The sequence below is a fragment of the Pelecanus crispus genome, chromosome 5, assembly GCF_030463565.1.
Source record: "Pelecanus crispus isolate bPelCri1 chromosome 5, bPelCri1.pri, whole genome shotgun sequence".
Taxonomy (NCBI): Eukaryota; Metazoa; Chordata; class Aves; order Pelecaniformes; family Pelecanidae; genus Pelecanus; species Pelecanus crispus.
The window spans coordinates 79,369,859-79,388,084 of NC_134647.1; the positions used below are offsets into that span (position 1 = coordinate 79,369,859).

An 18,226-nucleotide genomic window follows, 5' to 3' on the forward strand; every position below is an offset into this window, starting at 1 on the left:
GGTGGGCGCAGCCCGGCCGCACGCCGCCGCCCCCCCCCCCCCCCGCCCTGCCCTCAGGGGCCGCCCGGGGCCTAGCGAGCCCGGGCCGCCGCCGCTCGGCCGCAGCCGGGGCCGGGGCCGGGGCGGGCGGGGCGGGCGCGGCGCTGTGCCCGCCGGCGGCGAGGGCCGCGGGGGGCCGCGGGGCGGGCGCGCTGCCGGTGCCGCCGCTGCCGGTGCCTCCGCTCGGGCGGCTCCCGGAGGCGGCGGCGCTGCGAGCCCCTCCCGGCCGGCGGGGACGGCGGCGGCGGCGGGGCCCGATGGCGAGACCCGGTGCTGCGTGCCCGCCGCCCGCCCGCCGGGTAATGGTGGCCGCCCGGGCGCTGCTCTTCTGGGCGCTGGTGTACAGCTACTGCGGGCTGTGCGCCTGCATCGCCGGGCTGCGGCTGCTCTGGAGCATCGGCCGGCGGCCCGGCGAGACCTTCCGCTGGGTGCTGCGGGAGAACCCCCCCGCCTGCCTCAACGACCCCTCCCTGGGCACCCACTGCTACGTCCGGATCAAGGTGAGGGGGAGCGGGGCAGCGCTGCGCGCCTCCCTCGCGGTGCGGGGCGCCCTGCCCGCCCGAGCGCCTCCGTGTGCCCGCGGAGCCGTGCCCTGCCCGCCCGCGGAGCCGTGCCCTGCCCGCCCGGGCTCGCTACGGGGGCCGCAGGCCCGGCCCGGCTGCCCCCCGGGGGGGGGGGCGGGGGGGGAGCGGGGGTGCAGGGGCTCCGGCCGGGCTGCAGAGGCGCTGAGCGGGTCTGCGGCAGCCCCGCCGTGCCGAGCACGCTCCCGCTCATTTAGGGTTTGCCCGGTTTGCGCCCGGGAGCTCCTTTCGTGCAGTCAGGGTGGCAGGGAAAAACGTGGAGTGAAAAGATGAGCCCTGACTCTTAAGGTTTGTAGCGTTAAAGCCACCGGTCAGTTTTTACGCTTGTCTCGGATCTCTGCCTGTGGTTTGCTCCTCCACCCGGTGCTCTAAACGGAGTTGTATTGGCGTGGTTTCTTTTGTAGTTACAGGTGAGCAAAGAACGCGCTGCAAATTCTGCCAAATGTTATTTTTAATAGAATGAGCCCAAAGGTCTCGGTTCTGAGGGATCTGTGCAGGTGATTTTCTGCCAAGCAGTGCTAATAGAGATTATCGAGCCTCCCAGTTTCTCACTATTTGCTTGGGGTGTTTTTCTATCCTTAGGAGGCACGTGCGTGCTTTTTTACTCACATGCCGCATTCTTTTTTCCTGTAGCACCGAGCCGTAAATGAACGGGTTGCTGGGGAAGTGAGGGGTGCGACAGCAATAAAAGAGCATTTGGGGGAAAATCGAATTGCTGTCAATACAACAGTCTATCACTTATTTCAGGAAACGTGAAACCCTCTTGCTGTCAGGTAACAGCAGGCTCGTGTTACTGTCCAAACGCGTGTATCCTCCCGATCTGTGCAGATTTCAAGAAAAGAAGGAAAAAGTGTATTTCAGAAAAGGTGGCAACATCCTATGTCTGTTTGGGGGGGGGGGGGGGGGGGGGCAGAAAAAAAGGGACAGAAAGGAGCAACAGAAAAGGTAGAGGATGAGCTTAGTTTGGGGCATGTGATGTTTAAACTGCTGCTGTACAAGTGGTGACTGAATTTGTATGAATACAGGGGGTGTCCTTAAAAGCAGTAAATAGATTAAAATAAAAACGTTGAAGGTAAATCCCTAGAGGACACTAACTGAAAGAAGGGGGATGGAGGAGGGCTTACCCACTGCTCACTAAATTGAGAAGAGAAACTGTGGAAGGAAACTGAGAAACTTCTGCTTCTTTAAATATAAAAGGATCAAAGACAGAGTGATATGGAGAATGGTGAAGATGATGTAACGGCCCTAAGATTTACAAGGAAGAGATCATTAAGTCCTTAGAAATGCATACTTTTATCTCTAGGGACTTTAACTTCCTTGGCAGAGGAGAAACATCAGTGTAATTCTGGGCAGAACTGAGCAAAAAGTCCCTATTATATCCACAGTGAGTATAAAAACCCCAGATGTTCCCTTTTCAGAGCCCTTTCAGGTATCAAGACACGAGTTAGTGGGTTTGTAGCTGGTTAGTGACTTGGCAGTGCCAAGGTAGCTCAGAGAATTTGAAGCATCTCTGGCAAGAACAACTTTTTCTATGCATTTGTGATCCTTGGCATGATATAAGCTCTTGATGAACAGCAAAGGCATGGGGTTTTTCTTCCCTCTTTAAAATAGCAGAGGCAGTGCAGGCTCTGACATTTGTTCAGGAGCCGTACAACCTTTCTGCAGTTTCCTTCACATGACTGCTAAACAGCGTGTTGTATTTTGTGAGCTGACTCTTTCCTAACTTCTGTATCCGATTCTGTGCCAGAATTCAGTAAACCCTCTAGGTCATAATTACAGCTTCTTTAAATGCTACTGGATTTGACCTTGAGTTAGCATAAGCTTGTGTACATCCATTCATTTCAATGGCATTTCAGTGTTCAGCCTCTGCACTGCCGACAATAAGTAACTTGCCTGCTGGTAAATTCTCCTAAGACCCATTTTCTTAAAAGGTGCATCAGGAATAGTGACTGTAGACAGGGCAGAAAGAAGATTATAACATTAAGGCTTTCTTTTCTGAACCGAGTCTGAAACCTTAAGAATCCATGCAGTCCTTTATTGTGCCAAAATGCAATGTGATGGTTTTAAATAGTTGCATAAGCTTACAAACTAACTGAAGGATTGAAAGTGTGTATTGGAAGTGCATCTAAAGTATACTGTGTCTTAAAGTCTTTCTGTAAAGCATGTGACTGGTGTCCGTGTGAAAGCAAGGTGCTGGCTTCGACAATAATCTGCATTGCCTAGTCGCCGTGCCGGTTCTATTACAGTATAAGATAAGGCCATGTCTCCCTTGGTACTGGCTATTCTGAAATATATTTTGGTTGCAATTTCTGAAAGGTTAGCGTGCTGGTGGCTGAACTGCCACGTGGCCAGCGTGTGTTAAAGACAGTTCTCCCTGGAAGAAGCTGTGGCACTGGGGTGGGATACTCAGCATTGCCAGGGTGTAGCAGATAACCTGATCTCAGAATCGCGGAAGACTTCAGCTTCAAAACCTGACAGTTTGACTTTTTTTTTTTTCAGGGCTGATACGTTGTTTCGTAGAATATTGTCTGAAACCATGTTCATTCTCAAATCCCAGTACAGCAGTTCTATGCCGCAATAAAAACACACTTCTTTTTCTCTTGCTTTAGGATTCGGGGTTAAGATTCCACTATGTGGCTGCCGGAGAAAGGGGTAAACCACTCATGCTGCTGCTTCATGGCTTTCCAGAATTCTGGTAAAACTCCCTGTGTGTTTTTCTTGTATAAAAGAGACTACTTAAGATACCTGGGAGAGACCATCTCAGCTTAAGTATCCCCAGCGTGATCCGTTTTATGTATCTATGACTTCCAGCTAATGGCATGAAGTTTTAGTAGGGAACAAACCATTGAAACATTTTTTGAACTGCAGCATCCACAAAAAATTCCTGCAAACCAACCATCTTTTTTGCATTGTCAATCCATTTTTCCCCAAATACATGCGCTTTTCTTCAAACTTGGGGAAGGAACTGCTCATTTATAATGAATTCCTGTTTGGATAACGTTTGTACCAATACAGCTAAACTTACGAATTATAGCAGAGGCATTATACATTAAGTGCAATATGGATTGCTGCATTTATTAAAAACACTATACATAAATTTTTAACTGGGGGAGGGGAAGAAGAACTATGAGTTCTATAGGCTACTGTGCAGCCTAATTTCAGAATGCTACTCAGGGAGAAATGTTCTATTATTAGTTCATCATAAGATGAATGATGAATCAAACCCAATCCTAAATGTTTGTTTATAACATTGAAAAGCAGTCATGTGTCTGATGATTTAACCAAATTGCTCGGGCTGTCATTGCCAGGTTTGACTAGTGAAGCATGGCTTATAGTACTTGCACCGAAAAAACAATAAGGGAATGGTGGAAGTTGTGATGCGGGTAATTCAGCAAGTTAAACGATCCTTTTCCTTTCTAAACTCAGATATGGAGCTAGGCTCCACTGTTGGAACTGTGACCTTTCGAGCTGCACTCAGTTCATACCATGATAAATTGACCCAGGTAAAGCAGAGCTCAGTTCTCTTCCCTCAGCAATTTCCTGTAGATACGAACGGCCTTGAGGATGGTGGTAGAAAGTCATATTCATTTTAAGATAAATTTTCATAGTAGTAGATTGTTCTAATAATAAATTGCTATCTAAAAGGATTACAACTGTAAACTTTGATTAAAAAGACAGTTAGATGGGGGGGTTGTATATTCTATGCAAGCATGCATACCTTGCATAATGCATATTCTAACGTACTAAGACAGCTGAGACTACAGCTGATTTCCCTTACAGTGGGAATAGTAACGGAAAATTTAGCATTTTATATACATACTCTGCTGAGATCTGGTATATTATTTTCAAAAAGCAGAAAGCCATTCTTACAGTTCAGAATGGTGAGTCATGCTTTAAGTGACAGTTAATATATTATATTATCTGACCATTCAAAAGGAATAAATAAGAAATTGTTATACAGGTCACTGGGACCACCAGTAGTATAGTTGATATAACTGTTTTTAAAAAGACGACTACATGCCAGTGGTCTATACATAGTCACGCTACCAATACTGATGTTGGTTTGCTAATTCAATCAGTGAAGATTTTTTTATGCAAGAATAGAGATTGTTCTGAGAGCACAAGATAAAATAATCACAATTTAAGAGATATTTAAAGCAGTATCAAATTTGTATAATTTGGCTAGCAAAAAAAAAGGCAAAATGGATATGATTCACAGTTACAATTCTTAATTGTAACAAATCCTCTGCCTTCAAATGTCTCAAGGTTAGAAGTAGGACAACTATAGCCAGACAACACTGACCTTAGTGAGTGATTGAGACTGTCTGAAGTTGAAAGATCACTTAAGAATATAAGGCACCAGAGCCATTAAGTGCTTTAGATGCGTAAGAACTTGAAAATTAATACCAATGTTGCGGAAAGACAATAATAAAATATTTTAAATTGGGCATAATGTGTTGAGACAGCTGGGTACCTGTAAGATGTGTGTGTCAGCTGTTAAATTTTGTACAAGCTGCCTTTCAGAAATAGTGTGATCAGAAAGTCACAAAATAGTTTCCATTATTCAGCCTTGTGAAAATGAAAGCATTCGCCAACATTTCCAAATTCTGCTTGCAAAGCAGTTGTGCAATAGTTTCATTTCATATGTAACTATGTAAAAGGATTTCTTTAAATATAAAACCTACCCATTTGCTAGGTCAGGCATTTGGCGATTGATGGACTGTTGTGAAAACAGAAGATGAGGATAGCAAGTAGACATTTTCTGAAAACAAAAATAGTTTATTTATTTATTTATGGGCCTCGTTGTTTCTTCTTACTGAAGTATATAGGATAGCTACAACAGTTACCATGGCAAATTCCGTTTCTAAGTCATTGTATAATGCCTTTAAAAACTACATTCCTGGAGATCTCAGCTAAATCTTGTATTTGCATTATACGGCACTGAAATGAAAAGGTTCTGACTGTTCTGTTTTTATGAATATAAATTTCAATAATTAATGAGTGTTACTGTAATATTACTTATGTTCAAAATCCCTAATAGGCTGGAGGCAAAGCTGAAGTGGAAGAGCCAATGGTTTAATATAGACACTGTTTGAATTAAGGTAGAATTCTGTGCATCACTCTTACGATCGCTGATGATCCAAACATTATATATCGTTTATCTGAGATTGTTGAAACAAGAGCAGAAGTAAAAGCTACATCCTAGCACCGAGGGATGCAGCCATTATTATATATGCCTAGAAGGATCATGTTTTTCATTATCTTTCTATTACAGTATAAGATAAGGCCATGTCTCCCTTGGTACTGGCTATTCTGAAATATATTTTGGTTGCAATAACAGTTGAAGGGCAGGCAGTTCTTGCAGGATGAGACCCACCATTTTCTTGTTATTTTTGCTTCATAACACATATCTAGTCACTACATAGCATTACAGAATGAGGAATAGCCCAGGTCTTTGCCCGAGTTCTTAATCTTGTATGTCTTCTAATGTGTGTAATGTTACCACTCTTTTCCATAGAAGCACGAGCAATGAAATACTGTGTGTAGTACCGACACATTGAGAGATTGTTCTGGAGCAATTCTGGTAGTATAGAGACACAGATGAAAGTGTACATAATATAAATGATACAAACTTCACCAAGTTCATCTGTTATTCATTGTATTTCTCTTTGGTTTATTTAGCGTATGAATTAATCTGACGTTCCTTTTCCAAAAAGAAAAAAAAAAAAAAAAACAAATAAAAACCAAACATGCCTTGAGGCATGTTTCCTACTCCATCAAAATGTGCGTGTGAGCAAGCCAGGGAGAAGAGAACGCTTTTCAGCCCTTACTTTTTTGATGATACTACGGCTCCAAGGATAAAACAGAATAGTCCTCTGTGTGCTCTGGTTTACGCCTGCTTCCTTTGTAGCACAGGGACCATGCCAGACTCCAGGAACTGTTGAAACACCCAGGATCTGGCCATGCCCCCTTTCTGGCAGCTGCACTTCCTTACGGGGGAATTCAAGAAGGGAGCAGAAAACTACTGTAGCCACAAAGATCCGTAAGCACACCGCAGAAAGGAAAGAAGAATCTCATTGCAAACAAAGCCATGCTAATTTAGCCTCACCTATTTGGGAGAAAAAGCATTGAGTGCATTTTGGTATCATACTGCTTAACCTTATAACTCCAACTTTTTTTTCCCCTTTGTTAGGTATTCTTGGCGCCATCAATTGCGGGAATTTAAAAGTGAATATCGAGTGGTGGCCCTGGATTTGAGAGGTTATGGAGAAACAGATGCTCCTTCTCACAAAGAAAATTACAAGTTAGATTGCCTGATAACAGATATAAAGGATATTTTGGAATCTCTAGGTGCGTTAGTAGAAGACAAACTACTCAGCTCATACATGACTTGATTTTCTGGGAAAAAAAACCATAAAGAGCTAGCATTGATTTTTTTTTTCTTTTTTTTTTTTAACCTGCATTCTCTTTAATATATACACACTACAGATATGTATAGATATAAATCTAAGGACACTCATATTTTATGGACTATTATCAATGAAAAAGGTTTGTTTTCTAATTATGGTGTGTATGTCAGTGTAAACAATATGTAAAGATGATTTTCCATCATCAGTTTAAAAATAAATCTTCCCTATGTGCTATGAAATCCTGCAGTACAAACCTATGGTCTTTTTCCCTAAGAAGGTCTTCGGTTCCTCCTAACCATTGCACTTAGTGGATAATGTTCTGAATTAGAGCCTAATAGCACTTGCAGACCGAAGAATTTAAATCAGGTGATATTTTTCTTGCACAAACAAGATAGAATAAATATTGTGGGCTTTATAAAGATGATAAGAGTACATCTGCTGATTTAAAAAAAACATCCCAAAATACTACTTCTGCACAGGAGTCAGTTCTCAAGAGCTGAATCACTCTGTCTTATACAACAGTGAGAAGAACAGAAGGGAGGACAAGGGACACATTGCTGCCTGTGGCAAATACACGGTGTAATGCTCTAGAGCCTGAAGTGAGTCTGCAAAATTTGCCCTTCCAGTTCAGTTGGAAGCATAGCTGTTCTGGCGATAAATCGTAACACCTAGTGAAGGGTATTTCCCTTCCGTACCAACAGCAAGACAAGGGATTAGACTGTCATTCTCTGAATCGTTTTAATTCCCTGGATACTTTACAGATAGTGAAACAACTTACTGCATTTCACATGAAGAAATAGGCAAGCAGTGATTCCTGTTCTAAGGTTTGAATTTAGGATTTGCTTTGCTTGGGATGCTTGAATATTGGGCAAATATTGGGCAGGCAGTCCCTGCGCTGTGTTTACATTTTCCAACCTTCGCTGGTTGTCTTAATCTCCATGGTAATGCCACGGTTATGCTTGAGAAGTGCTCTCATCATAGTTCAATTTCATAGGGACTGAAAATTTTTTGAAAAAAGTATTTCTGAGGCTTGTTATCTTTCTTTGTTCTAACCCCAAGTTAAATTCTTTTGGAGAACTTGATTCAAAAGGTTTCTATTCAAGAGGGGTTATAAGGTGCTTTGACAGCTGTGTTCAAATTTATGTAAGAATTCTAAACAGTTTGGCTTTTATACATTTAATTTGTAGCGTATGTGCTCTGCATTACACTCCTCAGTGAGGAGGGTGATGGTATCTGACACTATAGGATGTATTCCAGCACTGGGTAAGGGAGGAATGGTTAGGCTTTCAAAAACACAGTCATGATCCCTGCCCCCCCTTTTATTGCTGTTAAATTGCCAGTTTTATCGATGGAAGAATAAGTACGTGAATGCTGAGCACTTTAAAAATTGCCATCAAAACAGCATATGGAGAAAAACTACAGGCCTACTAAGTATATAAATGTGTGTGTATATATATGAGATATATATGTGGCTGTTAAGTATAATGCCCACTGTTTGCATAATGATGATGTTCAGTGCTTAGATAACCTCACATATTCAGAGAAATTCATAAGGATTAGTTTTGTTCAGGAGGGGCTCAGGAGATTGCTCGGTCTTTCTGTCTGCAGCTTCAAACTCCAAACTCCCTAAACATGTCAAATGTACGTGCATTATACCGACTGCAAATTGAATTGTTAACCCTGACCCTACGTTGGCCAAGACATAAACAGGGTGGCCATTTGGATACCAAGTGACTTTAGTTTGGCATTGAGGTACTACAGTTAAAGTGTAATTGAAGTCATTAAATAATTAAGTAATTAAATCATTTTAATTATTAATTTTTAAACTCTTAATAGTGCGCTATTTTTTCTGGCCATTAGTAATGGAAGCAATGCAGTATTAAGTAGTTACATTAATAAATGTGCTGGACCACCTATTTTGCCCAGTAATGACTTTATTGTATGTGATAATTTGTATGGATACGAATTCCACTGAAATAAAAGCACAAACGTATGTTTATGTGGTAGGATACAACAAGTGTGTGTTGATCGGCCATGACTGGGGAGGACTGATCGCTTGGTTAGTGGCTATATGTTACCCTGAAATGGTGACCAAGCTGATTGTGGTTAACTTCCCTCATCCTTCGGTGTTTACAGGTGAGTTTTGTAGCAGTCTTTGTTAATCCAGAGTATCTGCATTTTCATTAAGACTGTGTTTGCTTTGAGGTTGCTAAAGAAGAACCAACTACTTGCCCTTTCAGATGTTCAGTAGATAAGTTGCCAGCACTCAGCACCTCTCACGATCTGGACTGTATTTTATGAGGCAGGAAGGTATCAGGTATTTGACTTGTGGAAATAATTTATTGTAGGAAGTGGGAGTGCTTGCAACCAAACTTAATGATGTTTTTCTTAATCCTTGAAGGTCCACAAACTTAATTTTCATACACATGAATCTGTTTTATACCACTTTGGCAGAATAAAATTCCTTTCATTACGCCCAGGTTAAGGCCTCACTGCATTATTAAATCTGCATAAAACAGCCTTTGTATACATGTGAATCAGACGTTAGAATTTAATCCTAATTTAGATGACAAGCGACAATTTATGATCTTGTACAATATTCACTGGAATAAGACAGCCTTTCCAGGCTACTTACTGGAGGCTCAGGAATGTACTAGTAGTGAGCTGAAACAGGGATTTAGGTGCACTAGCAAAATTCGTTGTGTGACAGGCTTTGAGCTTGTCTACTACTCAGAATTACAAAACATTTCAGAAGGATTAGATCAACATTCAGTAATTTCTTCAATTGCTGACCTTACCCTATTTTCATTAAAAAAGTCACCCCGTTTCCCCAGAAATAGTTAAGAATATTCAGTGCAGCTTTAATTTTCATTTCAGTTGAATGTAAATCTGACCTTACACCACCGTAGAACTAGAACCATTCACACGTGTTGTTCTCACAGTGTTCTTGGGCACTTTTCTAAGACATTAAAGAACAGTTTTGCCAGGTAGTTAAGCCTCACTTACCCAAGGAAAGGTCTGTTCACCACCACTTGAGCAAGAAGGAGCTTTTTGCAGTATTTTCACTGAGAGCAGGAGCTAGGCTGTATAGAAGACATACATTTTATTATAGTATTTCTAAGTATTTGCATATTTGTTCAAGTACAAAATCTGTTCTGTAGCTTGATAAAGTCTCCCTGGATCAACTTTGTTCTACTGTGGATTAAATGAAAATACACAGTTTATAAATTGTGCAGAAAAGTGAGCAGTGTTGATAATGGTTCATCAGGGACGAATATAATGGGTGATACAATTTAAGAATATGTAAGATATAAAAGCTTAGAAGATAGCTGACACTTCAGTTTACTTTTTTTTTAGAACCCATTTTTATTCACTGTCAGAATTAATATTTCAGAGATTATCTCCTATGTTGGGAGTGCAATTTTGCCTTCCTGAATTTGCATCTGTAAAGGACAGGTTCTAGACTTACTAATACCTGCATACATTCCGTAGTTGCTTCGAGGAAGTTCGATATTTGCATGTCAGTATTGGCTCCTGCAACTCACTGGAGACACAAAATTACAATTCTAAAAAAAAAAAAAAAAAAGACAATGCAAATTTGGAAATTTGGCTACATCATTTGCTTTTGTTATATATGCTCCAATGTCTTTAAAAAGTGACACTATGTAATCTTGATCACGGTTCTTTAAATTGCCAAGAAGAAAACTGTTAGAAAAATTCTGTACTTTTGTGAACACAATTGATGCCATCTTTGAAATGTAAGTGGATTATCATACACAGATTTCTGTGCATCACATCTTTGATGAGAGAAATATTTAAAGATTTGTATTTATGCCTCTTACTCCACAGCTGAAAAAAATGCTTTGGACTAGCTACACAAATAGATCTCTAAGTGAAAACCTGTCATGCGATTAAACTCTCCAATGTCACTGCCCTCACCTAATCTTTGGCAGGCTTCTGGTTTGCTGACTGTTTCTATTAACACATATAAAAGAAGTATGTCTTAATGGCCACATCCTATACTTACTCCTGAAACAATAATCATCTTTTGTCACATAGCATGCGTTAACGTAATATTTTTAAAACATTCCTTTAAGTTTAAAAAATAGGATATTAACAGTAATTTTGTTTGAGTCATCAGTTTTCATTTTTAATTCATGGGCATTTTTGTTTCAGAATACATTCTACGACATCCATCACAATTGATTAAATCTGGTTACTACTTCTTTTTCCAAATGCCATGGTTTCCTGAATTCATGTTTACAGTAAATGATTTCAAGGTGAGCAAAATGAGTGCTCTTGTTTATATATTTAACTGTGAGTGATGGAAGAATTGCCACCTACGTTGATCCCTTCTGATGTAGTTATAATTACTGGAAAAAACATGGAGCTTTCTGATTTTTCCTCTTAAGCTTTGTATATTTTTATAAAGTAGTTAACACGGAGCTTTCTGATTTTTCTTCTTAAGCTTTATATATTTTTATAAAGTAGGATGTAAGTACGTAGGGGCTCTGAGATTAACTCTTGCTTTTGCATTCTTGGGAGGCGTTCAGGTACCTACTTTTAACCTCCAGCACTACAGTGCATTACTCCACCTAGACAGCCAGCTGGTTTTACTTGTGCCCGTGCCAGCGGGGCACACTGGGGAATTCCTGCTGACTTACCTGAAGCTCCTGCATGCCATGGGACATCCTCCTGCCCCTCAGAGCCTGCTACGGGGCAGGCAGCCTGGGCGTCTGGGCATCAACTTCAGCCAGGTGCTTAACTCTGCCTGGGGAACCGACAAGGCCAACACCTTGTATAGTCTTAAAAAATAAGTCCAAGCATATAGAAAGGGGAAAAGCGGCTGCAGGCACGCATACTCCTCACGTGCATGCAGCCCGGCGCAGATCAGAGCTCCCGGTGCTGCAGGCACACAGGGCACAGCAAGCTGGGGGGGTCCTGAATCGTCCCCCCTCCCGCCCTGTCAGCCGCTGGGGTCCAGCCCAAAGGACGGTGCGTGCCTGCGCCTGCCTTTGCCTGTCGCAGGTGGCAGGTCAGGGTGCAGAACTGGGTATCTTGGCAATACCGGTATTCGCCTGTACTTGCTTATTCGGAAGTTACTTATATCGGAAATAAGTTTACCGTGTGCTTTACACAGAGCTCTCTAAAAAAGCATTGAAACCATTCATTATACTCTCAACAATGTATAAATAGATTTTAGAAAGATGCGTCCTGTTGAAGGAGAGAAATCCCATTTTCTAGCTATCTTACGTGGTGGCTCTTTATTCTTCCTTCTGTAGGTTCTGAAAAATTTATTTACCAGCCAGGCCACTGGAATTGGAAGGAAAGGCTGCAGATTAACAGCAGAGGATATTGAAGCTTATCTCTATGTCTTTTCACAACCTGGAGCGTTAACTGGACCCATTAATCATTACAGAAATATTTTCAGGTGAGTGTTAACAGTCTGAAACAAGGTAAAATATTGTAGAGACCCCTGGAGACCGAAAATGTTATTGCACCTTCTGCCGCTAAAGTAGAAGGGAAAAACACAAATCTGTTTCCGACAAATGCATTCAGCGTCAAGCAGCGTGATGGGAAGCGACTGGTATGAGAGATCCACACAAAGCAGTGACACCGCCAGGGTGCAGATAAGGGAAATCGTTGTTTCGAAATCTAATAAAGCAAAGGCCTTTCCTCATTCACAGAACCCATGGCAATTGCAAAAATCCATCTCTAAATAATACAAAATCAACAGCAATTAATTGTTTGGGTTACAGTTCATATAAGCTCTATGAAGAGCTTATTATTAGATGATGCTAATAGATAATATGGCATCCAAGTAAGTTACCCTCACTTGTAACTTTACAAAACCATGTCTGGCTTTAATTTTATTGTGTTTGGGCTGTTGTGGTTTTTTTTTTTTTTTTTAAAAGGTGGGGTAGGGTTTTTTTGTAACTAAGCCTAAAACTAACCCTAACTTGGGGTTTTTTTGTTCCTGCATTGGTCTTAGCGGACTCACTGGCAGCAGTAAGCATGTATAGCAGGGAGCATGCATAGACTAAAACTGAGATATAGTATCATAATAAGCAATATTTTTGCAAGCTTAATATTTATTTTATTTTCTCCAGTAGTTTTCTAATGGTTTTAACTTTCCTGGAGGGAGTTGGCTTGGCCTTAGAGACTGATGCCCCCTTTTTATCTACCAAAAACTTAACAGGGCCAGAAGGTCTTTAACTCTGCATATACTCTACTTACAACTTGTAGCCCTAACTTGAAGGACTATACCAAGAAGAATGGGATTGAACTCTTTTTTTTCCTTTACTGCCTCCAGGCTTCAACAGTGCTAAATCTCCTGCATGCTTCTCTAGCACAAGACCAGCTTCCCAGTATTCTTTAAAAATTACAATTCTTTTCCTTCCCTAAACTCAGACAATTTTTGAAGTGGATTAACTTTTCATTTTCTCTGGTTCAAATTTAGTGCTGCCTTTACTGCTCTTGCTCTGCCTTCCATGCTGTCGCTGTCAGGAGAGCAGTCAGCAGGGAAATATTGGGAGGAGAACAGGGATCTGAGCTAGGTGCTGTCTTGTACAGGCTAAGAGACAAAACTGAATTGGGAAAGTAGAGAGATGGTATATTTTCTTCTAAACAAGATAACACCAAGCACAGACATCAATGGGGAATAAATGAGATGGCTGTGCTGGTAACAGTGTACTTATTTAAAGCTATGCGGGGTGGTGATGGCATCAGCTGGGATATCCGAGGGCGATGGGCAGCTGTGCGGTGGCACAGAAAGTATCTTCACAGCTCTTAATTCCTCTGTGTGTGTATGTTTGTGCATTGTTTGCTTTATTTTTCTAATGAAAGTATACCTGTACTGAATTCAGAGAGTATTATTAGAGGTGCCGTCAACCACAGTGCAGCAGGCTTTGGACTGGAAGGAAAAGATTGGTCGTCAGCTCATTCAGTTCTTGCCACCAATTCTGATGGTCGCACCTTATGGGATGTGAATCATTAAATATTATAAGTGGATTGTAATTTTCACTTCTTCTCATATAAGCCATTGAGCAGCACTTAGATGCTAATGACTTGTATTCACCATAACTCCCAGTGGGCCGGCACTGGTGACCTACGTGTTAAAAGGTTTCCAATTCCTTACTAGCCACCTGGAGTTTCATTCTTCAGAGCTTAATTTTTCTGGAAAGTTATTTCCAAAGAGATGATTGAAATCACCAACTTCCATCCGTCACCAGCACGTCCTTGTATAAATAACACAGCAGTCATTCCCTTCACTGTACTTTAGATACAAACAGGTTTGGAATAAAAGTCATAAGCTTTTTGTATCGTGCTTGGTTAAGAGAGGTAGGTAAGCAGTTGAAGCTTGAAGTTCTTCTGAGATGCCATTTTTTAGAAAATGGGATTACTTATAGCAGCTAGGAAGTACTAAAGTACTTGTATTTGTATTTGTTTACAGAAAATCTGCTGGTCAACTAACAGTGCTGTATGAAAGTTTGAGTCTGTTTTTCAAAGACTTAAACTTCACAAGTGGAACTTCCCTTTCTGAATGTGAAATCTGCGTGTTAATCCTCGTTAAAGGAGATTTCTAGAAACTTCAGGCACGATATAATGTGCTATATTCCAGACTGAAAAGAAATACAGCGTAGCTCATAGGCAATGAAAAATGACATGTTGTTTATCGATGCAGTGTGCATAAAAAGCCCAGTAGAATTTTCCTAAGTGAGGCTACAAATCTTGTATAGCACTTAGCCACAAAAGAATAATAGTAAACCCTACAGTAGTGAAAAAATACACATATAAATAGTGAAGAGATCCAGGATACTGTATTTAAAATGTAAAAGAGATTAATCTAAATGCACTGAATCAGATTCTCAGTTTTTAAAACTGGTACTATGAATAAGCTATGGTTCAGTGGGTTAGGTCAGTTTGTTTGAAAAATGAGATTTTAAATCCATGGCTACAAAAGCCATTTTAAGAATTTTCCTAATTCATCAATCAAAATGAAATTAAATTATTATTTAAAGTGACCTTCTATTAATATTTCTTGACATTATGTGTAGTAGAGAGGAGGAATGTCTTCAAAGTCTCCATTTCTTTGTCTTTTCTTTGTCTTATCTTAAACTAATACATGCCATCTTCTTTGTCTTTCCCTTTTTACAGAGCACAGTCTCTTAACTAACTCCTAAGTTTCAACTTACCACTTAAGTTTGTCATAAAAGTTTGTTCATAAAAATCTTCTTTATACATTACTGGTTTAAAATAATCATGTTCGAGCATTAGTATAATAAGGATTTATATCTGATCAGATGGAATCTGTTTTGAACTGTCACAGCTAGTTTGTTACAATATCTGGCTAAGATTAAGCAATTCGAGCATAAATTAGATAAATTTTTCAGCATCTCTGAAATAGATGAGCTGGAATAAATTCTGGTGGGTTAATATGGTTTACATTAAAATACTCTTTCATTTCTAGCTACCTGTCTCTTTCCTAATGTCTACCTTTAATGTGAGGAAATATTTATAAAATATTCCATTTAAAATAATTGTATTAAGAAAAAATAATGAGTTCGTACTGAAAGTTTAAATAGGTCATTGTGGTGGTGTAATTTTTATTAACGTTTTACTTTCTAAGGGCTTTTCTTCAAAGTATCAATAAAATGTCTTATAATGTCTTTATCTTTAAACGCTTTCTAGTCTGCCAAAGCTCTGGGTTGTGATGTTGCAGTGTTAAAGAGATTATGACTCCATGAAAGGCAAATTTGTAAGGAACAGTTTTGTTTCCCTGCACACAGGTGTAGGTGTGTAAGTCCAAGGCTTTCAAAAACATACTGTAGCTCTTCGTAGAGGGAACTCTGATGCACTTTGAATGTTAGCATGAATTTCATAGATGAGTGAATGTAACTGACTTCAGCATTTCAGACATCGATGTTCTATAGAATATCTTTTCCTACAGATATTGTTATTTTTATCTGTAATACATGATACTCAATTTTGAGTAGGCCTGAAACACTCTAGCTGGTATCTTCCACAGCGTCCAAAAACGGCAGCCTGCCATTTCCTAGACAACCATTTTTTGGCAAGGCAGTTTGGCTCCTCGGGTAGCTAGATGCCTTGAACACTGCGGTCTAAATGTGATATTCAAAGCATCCTATTGCATTAAAACCTACCTGCAGTAAATAATGCAGGTTCAGAAATTCGCCATAGCATTCATCAACCACGGGAAAGCCACCAACCTACAAAATTCTGGCCGTGTTGTTCCACATTCCATTTTACAGAGATCATGGGGCTCCTGAGCTGTGCACCGTGCCGAAGCATCATTCATGTTCCAAAAATAAGACCTCTGTGGCAATCAGCTGCTGATTACAAACATGTTACCAGAAAAGTATCTCCTAACAATTTTCCCATCCTTAAAAAGAATTAAAGGACTTTGAGTCACAGGAGCGTTTTCTTGATATTGTAGAAGATGTTTTGGAACCTAGAAAGCTTGCAATGAGATTCACTGTGTTGATTTCAAAAGCTAAGTTGACTGAAATCAGTCTTGATGATTTTTGTAAAAAAAGACCTAACTAAGTGTGTTCTATTTTTAAAGCTGCCTACCTCTGCAGCACCATGAAGTCGTCATGCCAACCCTGCTGTTATGGGGAGAAAGAGATGCATTTATGGAAGTTGAGATGGCAGAAATCACACGGATTTATGTTAAAAATCATTTCAGATTAACTATTTTGTCTGAAGCCAGTCATTGGCTCCAGCAGGATCAACCTGACATAGTGAACAAGTTGATATGGACCTTTCTAAAGGAAGAGACAACAAGAAAAAGAGAATGACTGTTTGTACATGTTTTACGGGGTCTACATAAAAGCTCTCCAGATTTAAAAACTAATTGTTATCAGGGCCATATTTCCAGCCTGCCTTCTATTTTGAGCTCTGTTAGAGAAAAGTGTTTTCAATGTACTGTACATTTGGACACCAATGTTACTGCTAAAAGAAGAAGTGAGTATGAGAATATATGATACCAACATTGGTTTTACCTGTATACTTGTATTTTGCACATAAAAACACCTGCCTTAAGATATATATGTATTTGTACAGAAAGAAAATCATGGAAAGTTGCTTGATTTTGTTTTCTCCCTTGCTTTACAGTTTTAATGTGTGGTGCCTTTTACAAATTTGTAATGAACAATAGAGTGGTGCCATACTGAAGGAAGTTGTGAGTTTTCATTCTAGATCCACCTGAATTTTTTTAATGTATTTTACCATTAAACAGTAACTAACTCTTTTTATTATCTATATTTTAGCATACTGAATGATGGAGAAATTTCTGGTCACATTTCTAGTCTTCAAGTGAATAATGATCTTGTTGTATTGTTGAATGCAGCTGCTTTGTGCGATGTGTTTTTCTTTCTTGACTAAAAAATGGGAAACCTTGTACACTCAACATGTCTGAACAAGAAGAATGGAAAATTAAGATATTAACATGTATCAAATCCACCTCTGTCTAATAAAATGCAACTTACACTGCTCCCTGTATCTGACTTCCTATGGGGAGATTTTCTTACTGAAGCTAGGAAAAGGGTTTGGATAGCTGAAGCGTCTGTCCACTGTGCAGCCTTCCTCATGCTACCGTTGCTGTAGTTTCTTGGAAATGGTGCCTCGTTGCTGGCATTATCCCTCCTATGTAGCAACTACTGCTCTTGTCTCCAAGAACTGCTGCCAAGTTCCTGTGTTTATAGGAGGGAGAGACGCAGCGATTATGGAAACAGAGGGTAGAATTAACTTGCATGTGATGGCAGGGGAAAAGAAAAGTGGATGCTAACTACAAAGAGAAAAGCAGCACAAAACGCAGGTCCCCAGGAGAGGGGAGTCACCTGCCTACACCATTTCCAAAAGCTCCCTCTGCCCCTGCAGAGCAAGTGTGGTGCCCTGGGCACTGGCAAGGGTCAACACGGACCCGTCAGAGGAGGCGGCGGAGCCGGGTGGGCCTGAACTGAACCAGCTGCCCCCACCAAGAGTAGAATCATAGAATCGTTTAGGTTGGAAAAGCCCTTTAAGATCATCCAGTCCAACCATTAACCTACACTACCAAGTCTACTCTAAGCCAATCAAGGGTAGACTAGACTAAACCATGTCCCAAAGTGCCACATCCACCCGTTTTTTGAACGCTTCCAGGGATGGGGACTCCACCACCTCTCTGGGCAGCCT

The 18,226-nt window shown here is 40.7% G+C and overlaps 1 protein-coding gene across 1 annotated transcript; it reads left to right on the top strand.

Moving 5' to 3' along the window:
* Positions 1-296: 296 nt before the first annotated feature.
* EPHX4 (epoxide hydrolase 4) lies at positions 297-16,851 on the top strand. The gene is made up of 7 exons (XM_075711360.1): positions 297-539; positions 3,230-3,315; positions 6,814-6,971; positions 9,038-9,166; positions 11,207-11,310; positions 12,313-12,461; positions 16,617-16,851. Exons 1-7 carry the CDS (start codon positions 297-299, stop codon positions 16,849-16,851), a joined length of 1,104 nt encoding a protein of 367 aa, XP_075567475.1.
* The last annotated feature ends 1,375 nt before the right edge of the window (positions 16,852-18,226 follow it).

Excerpts from the sequence above, each read along its gene's own strand:
- EPHX4 (XM_075711360.1), top strand. The coding sequence starts at position 297 with ATGGCGAGACCCGGTGCTGCGTGCCCGCCGCCCGCCCGCCGGGTAATG. Across the intron at positions 3,316-6,813 it reads CATGGCTTTCCAGAATTCTG|GTATTCTTGGCGCCATCAAT; the intron begins GTAAAACTCCCT and ends CCCCTTTGTTAG. Across the intron at positions 6,972-9,037 it reads GGATATTTTGGAATCTCTAG|GATACAACAAGTGTGTGTTG; the intron begins GTGCGTTAGTAG and ends TTTATGTGGTAG.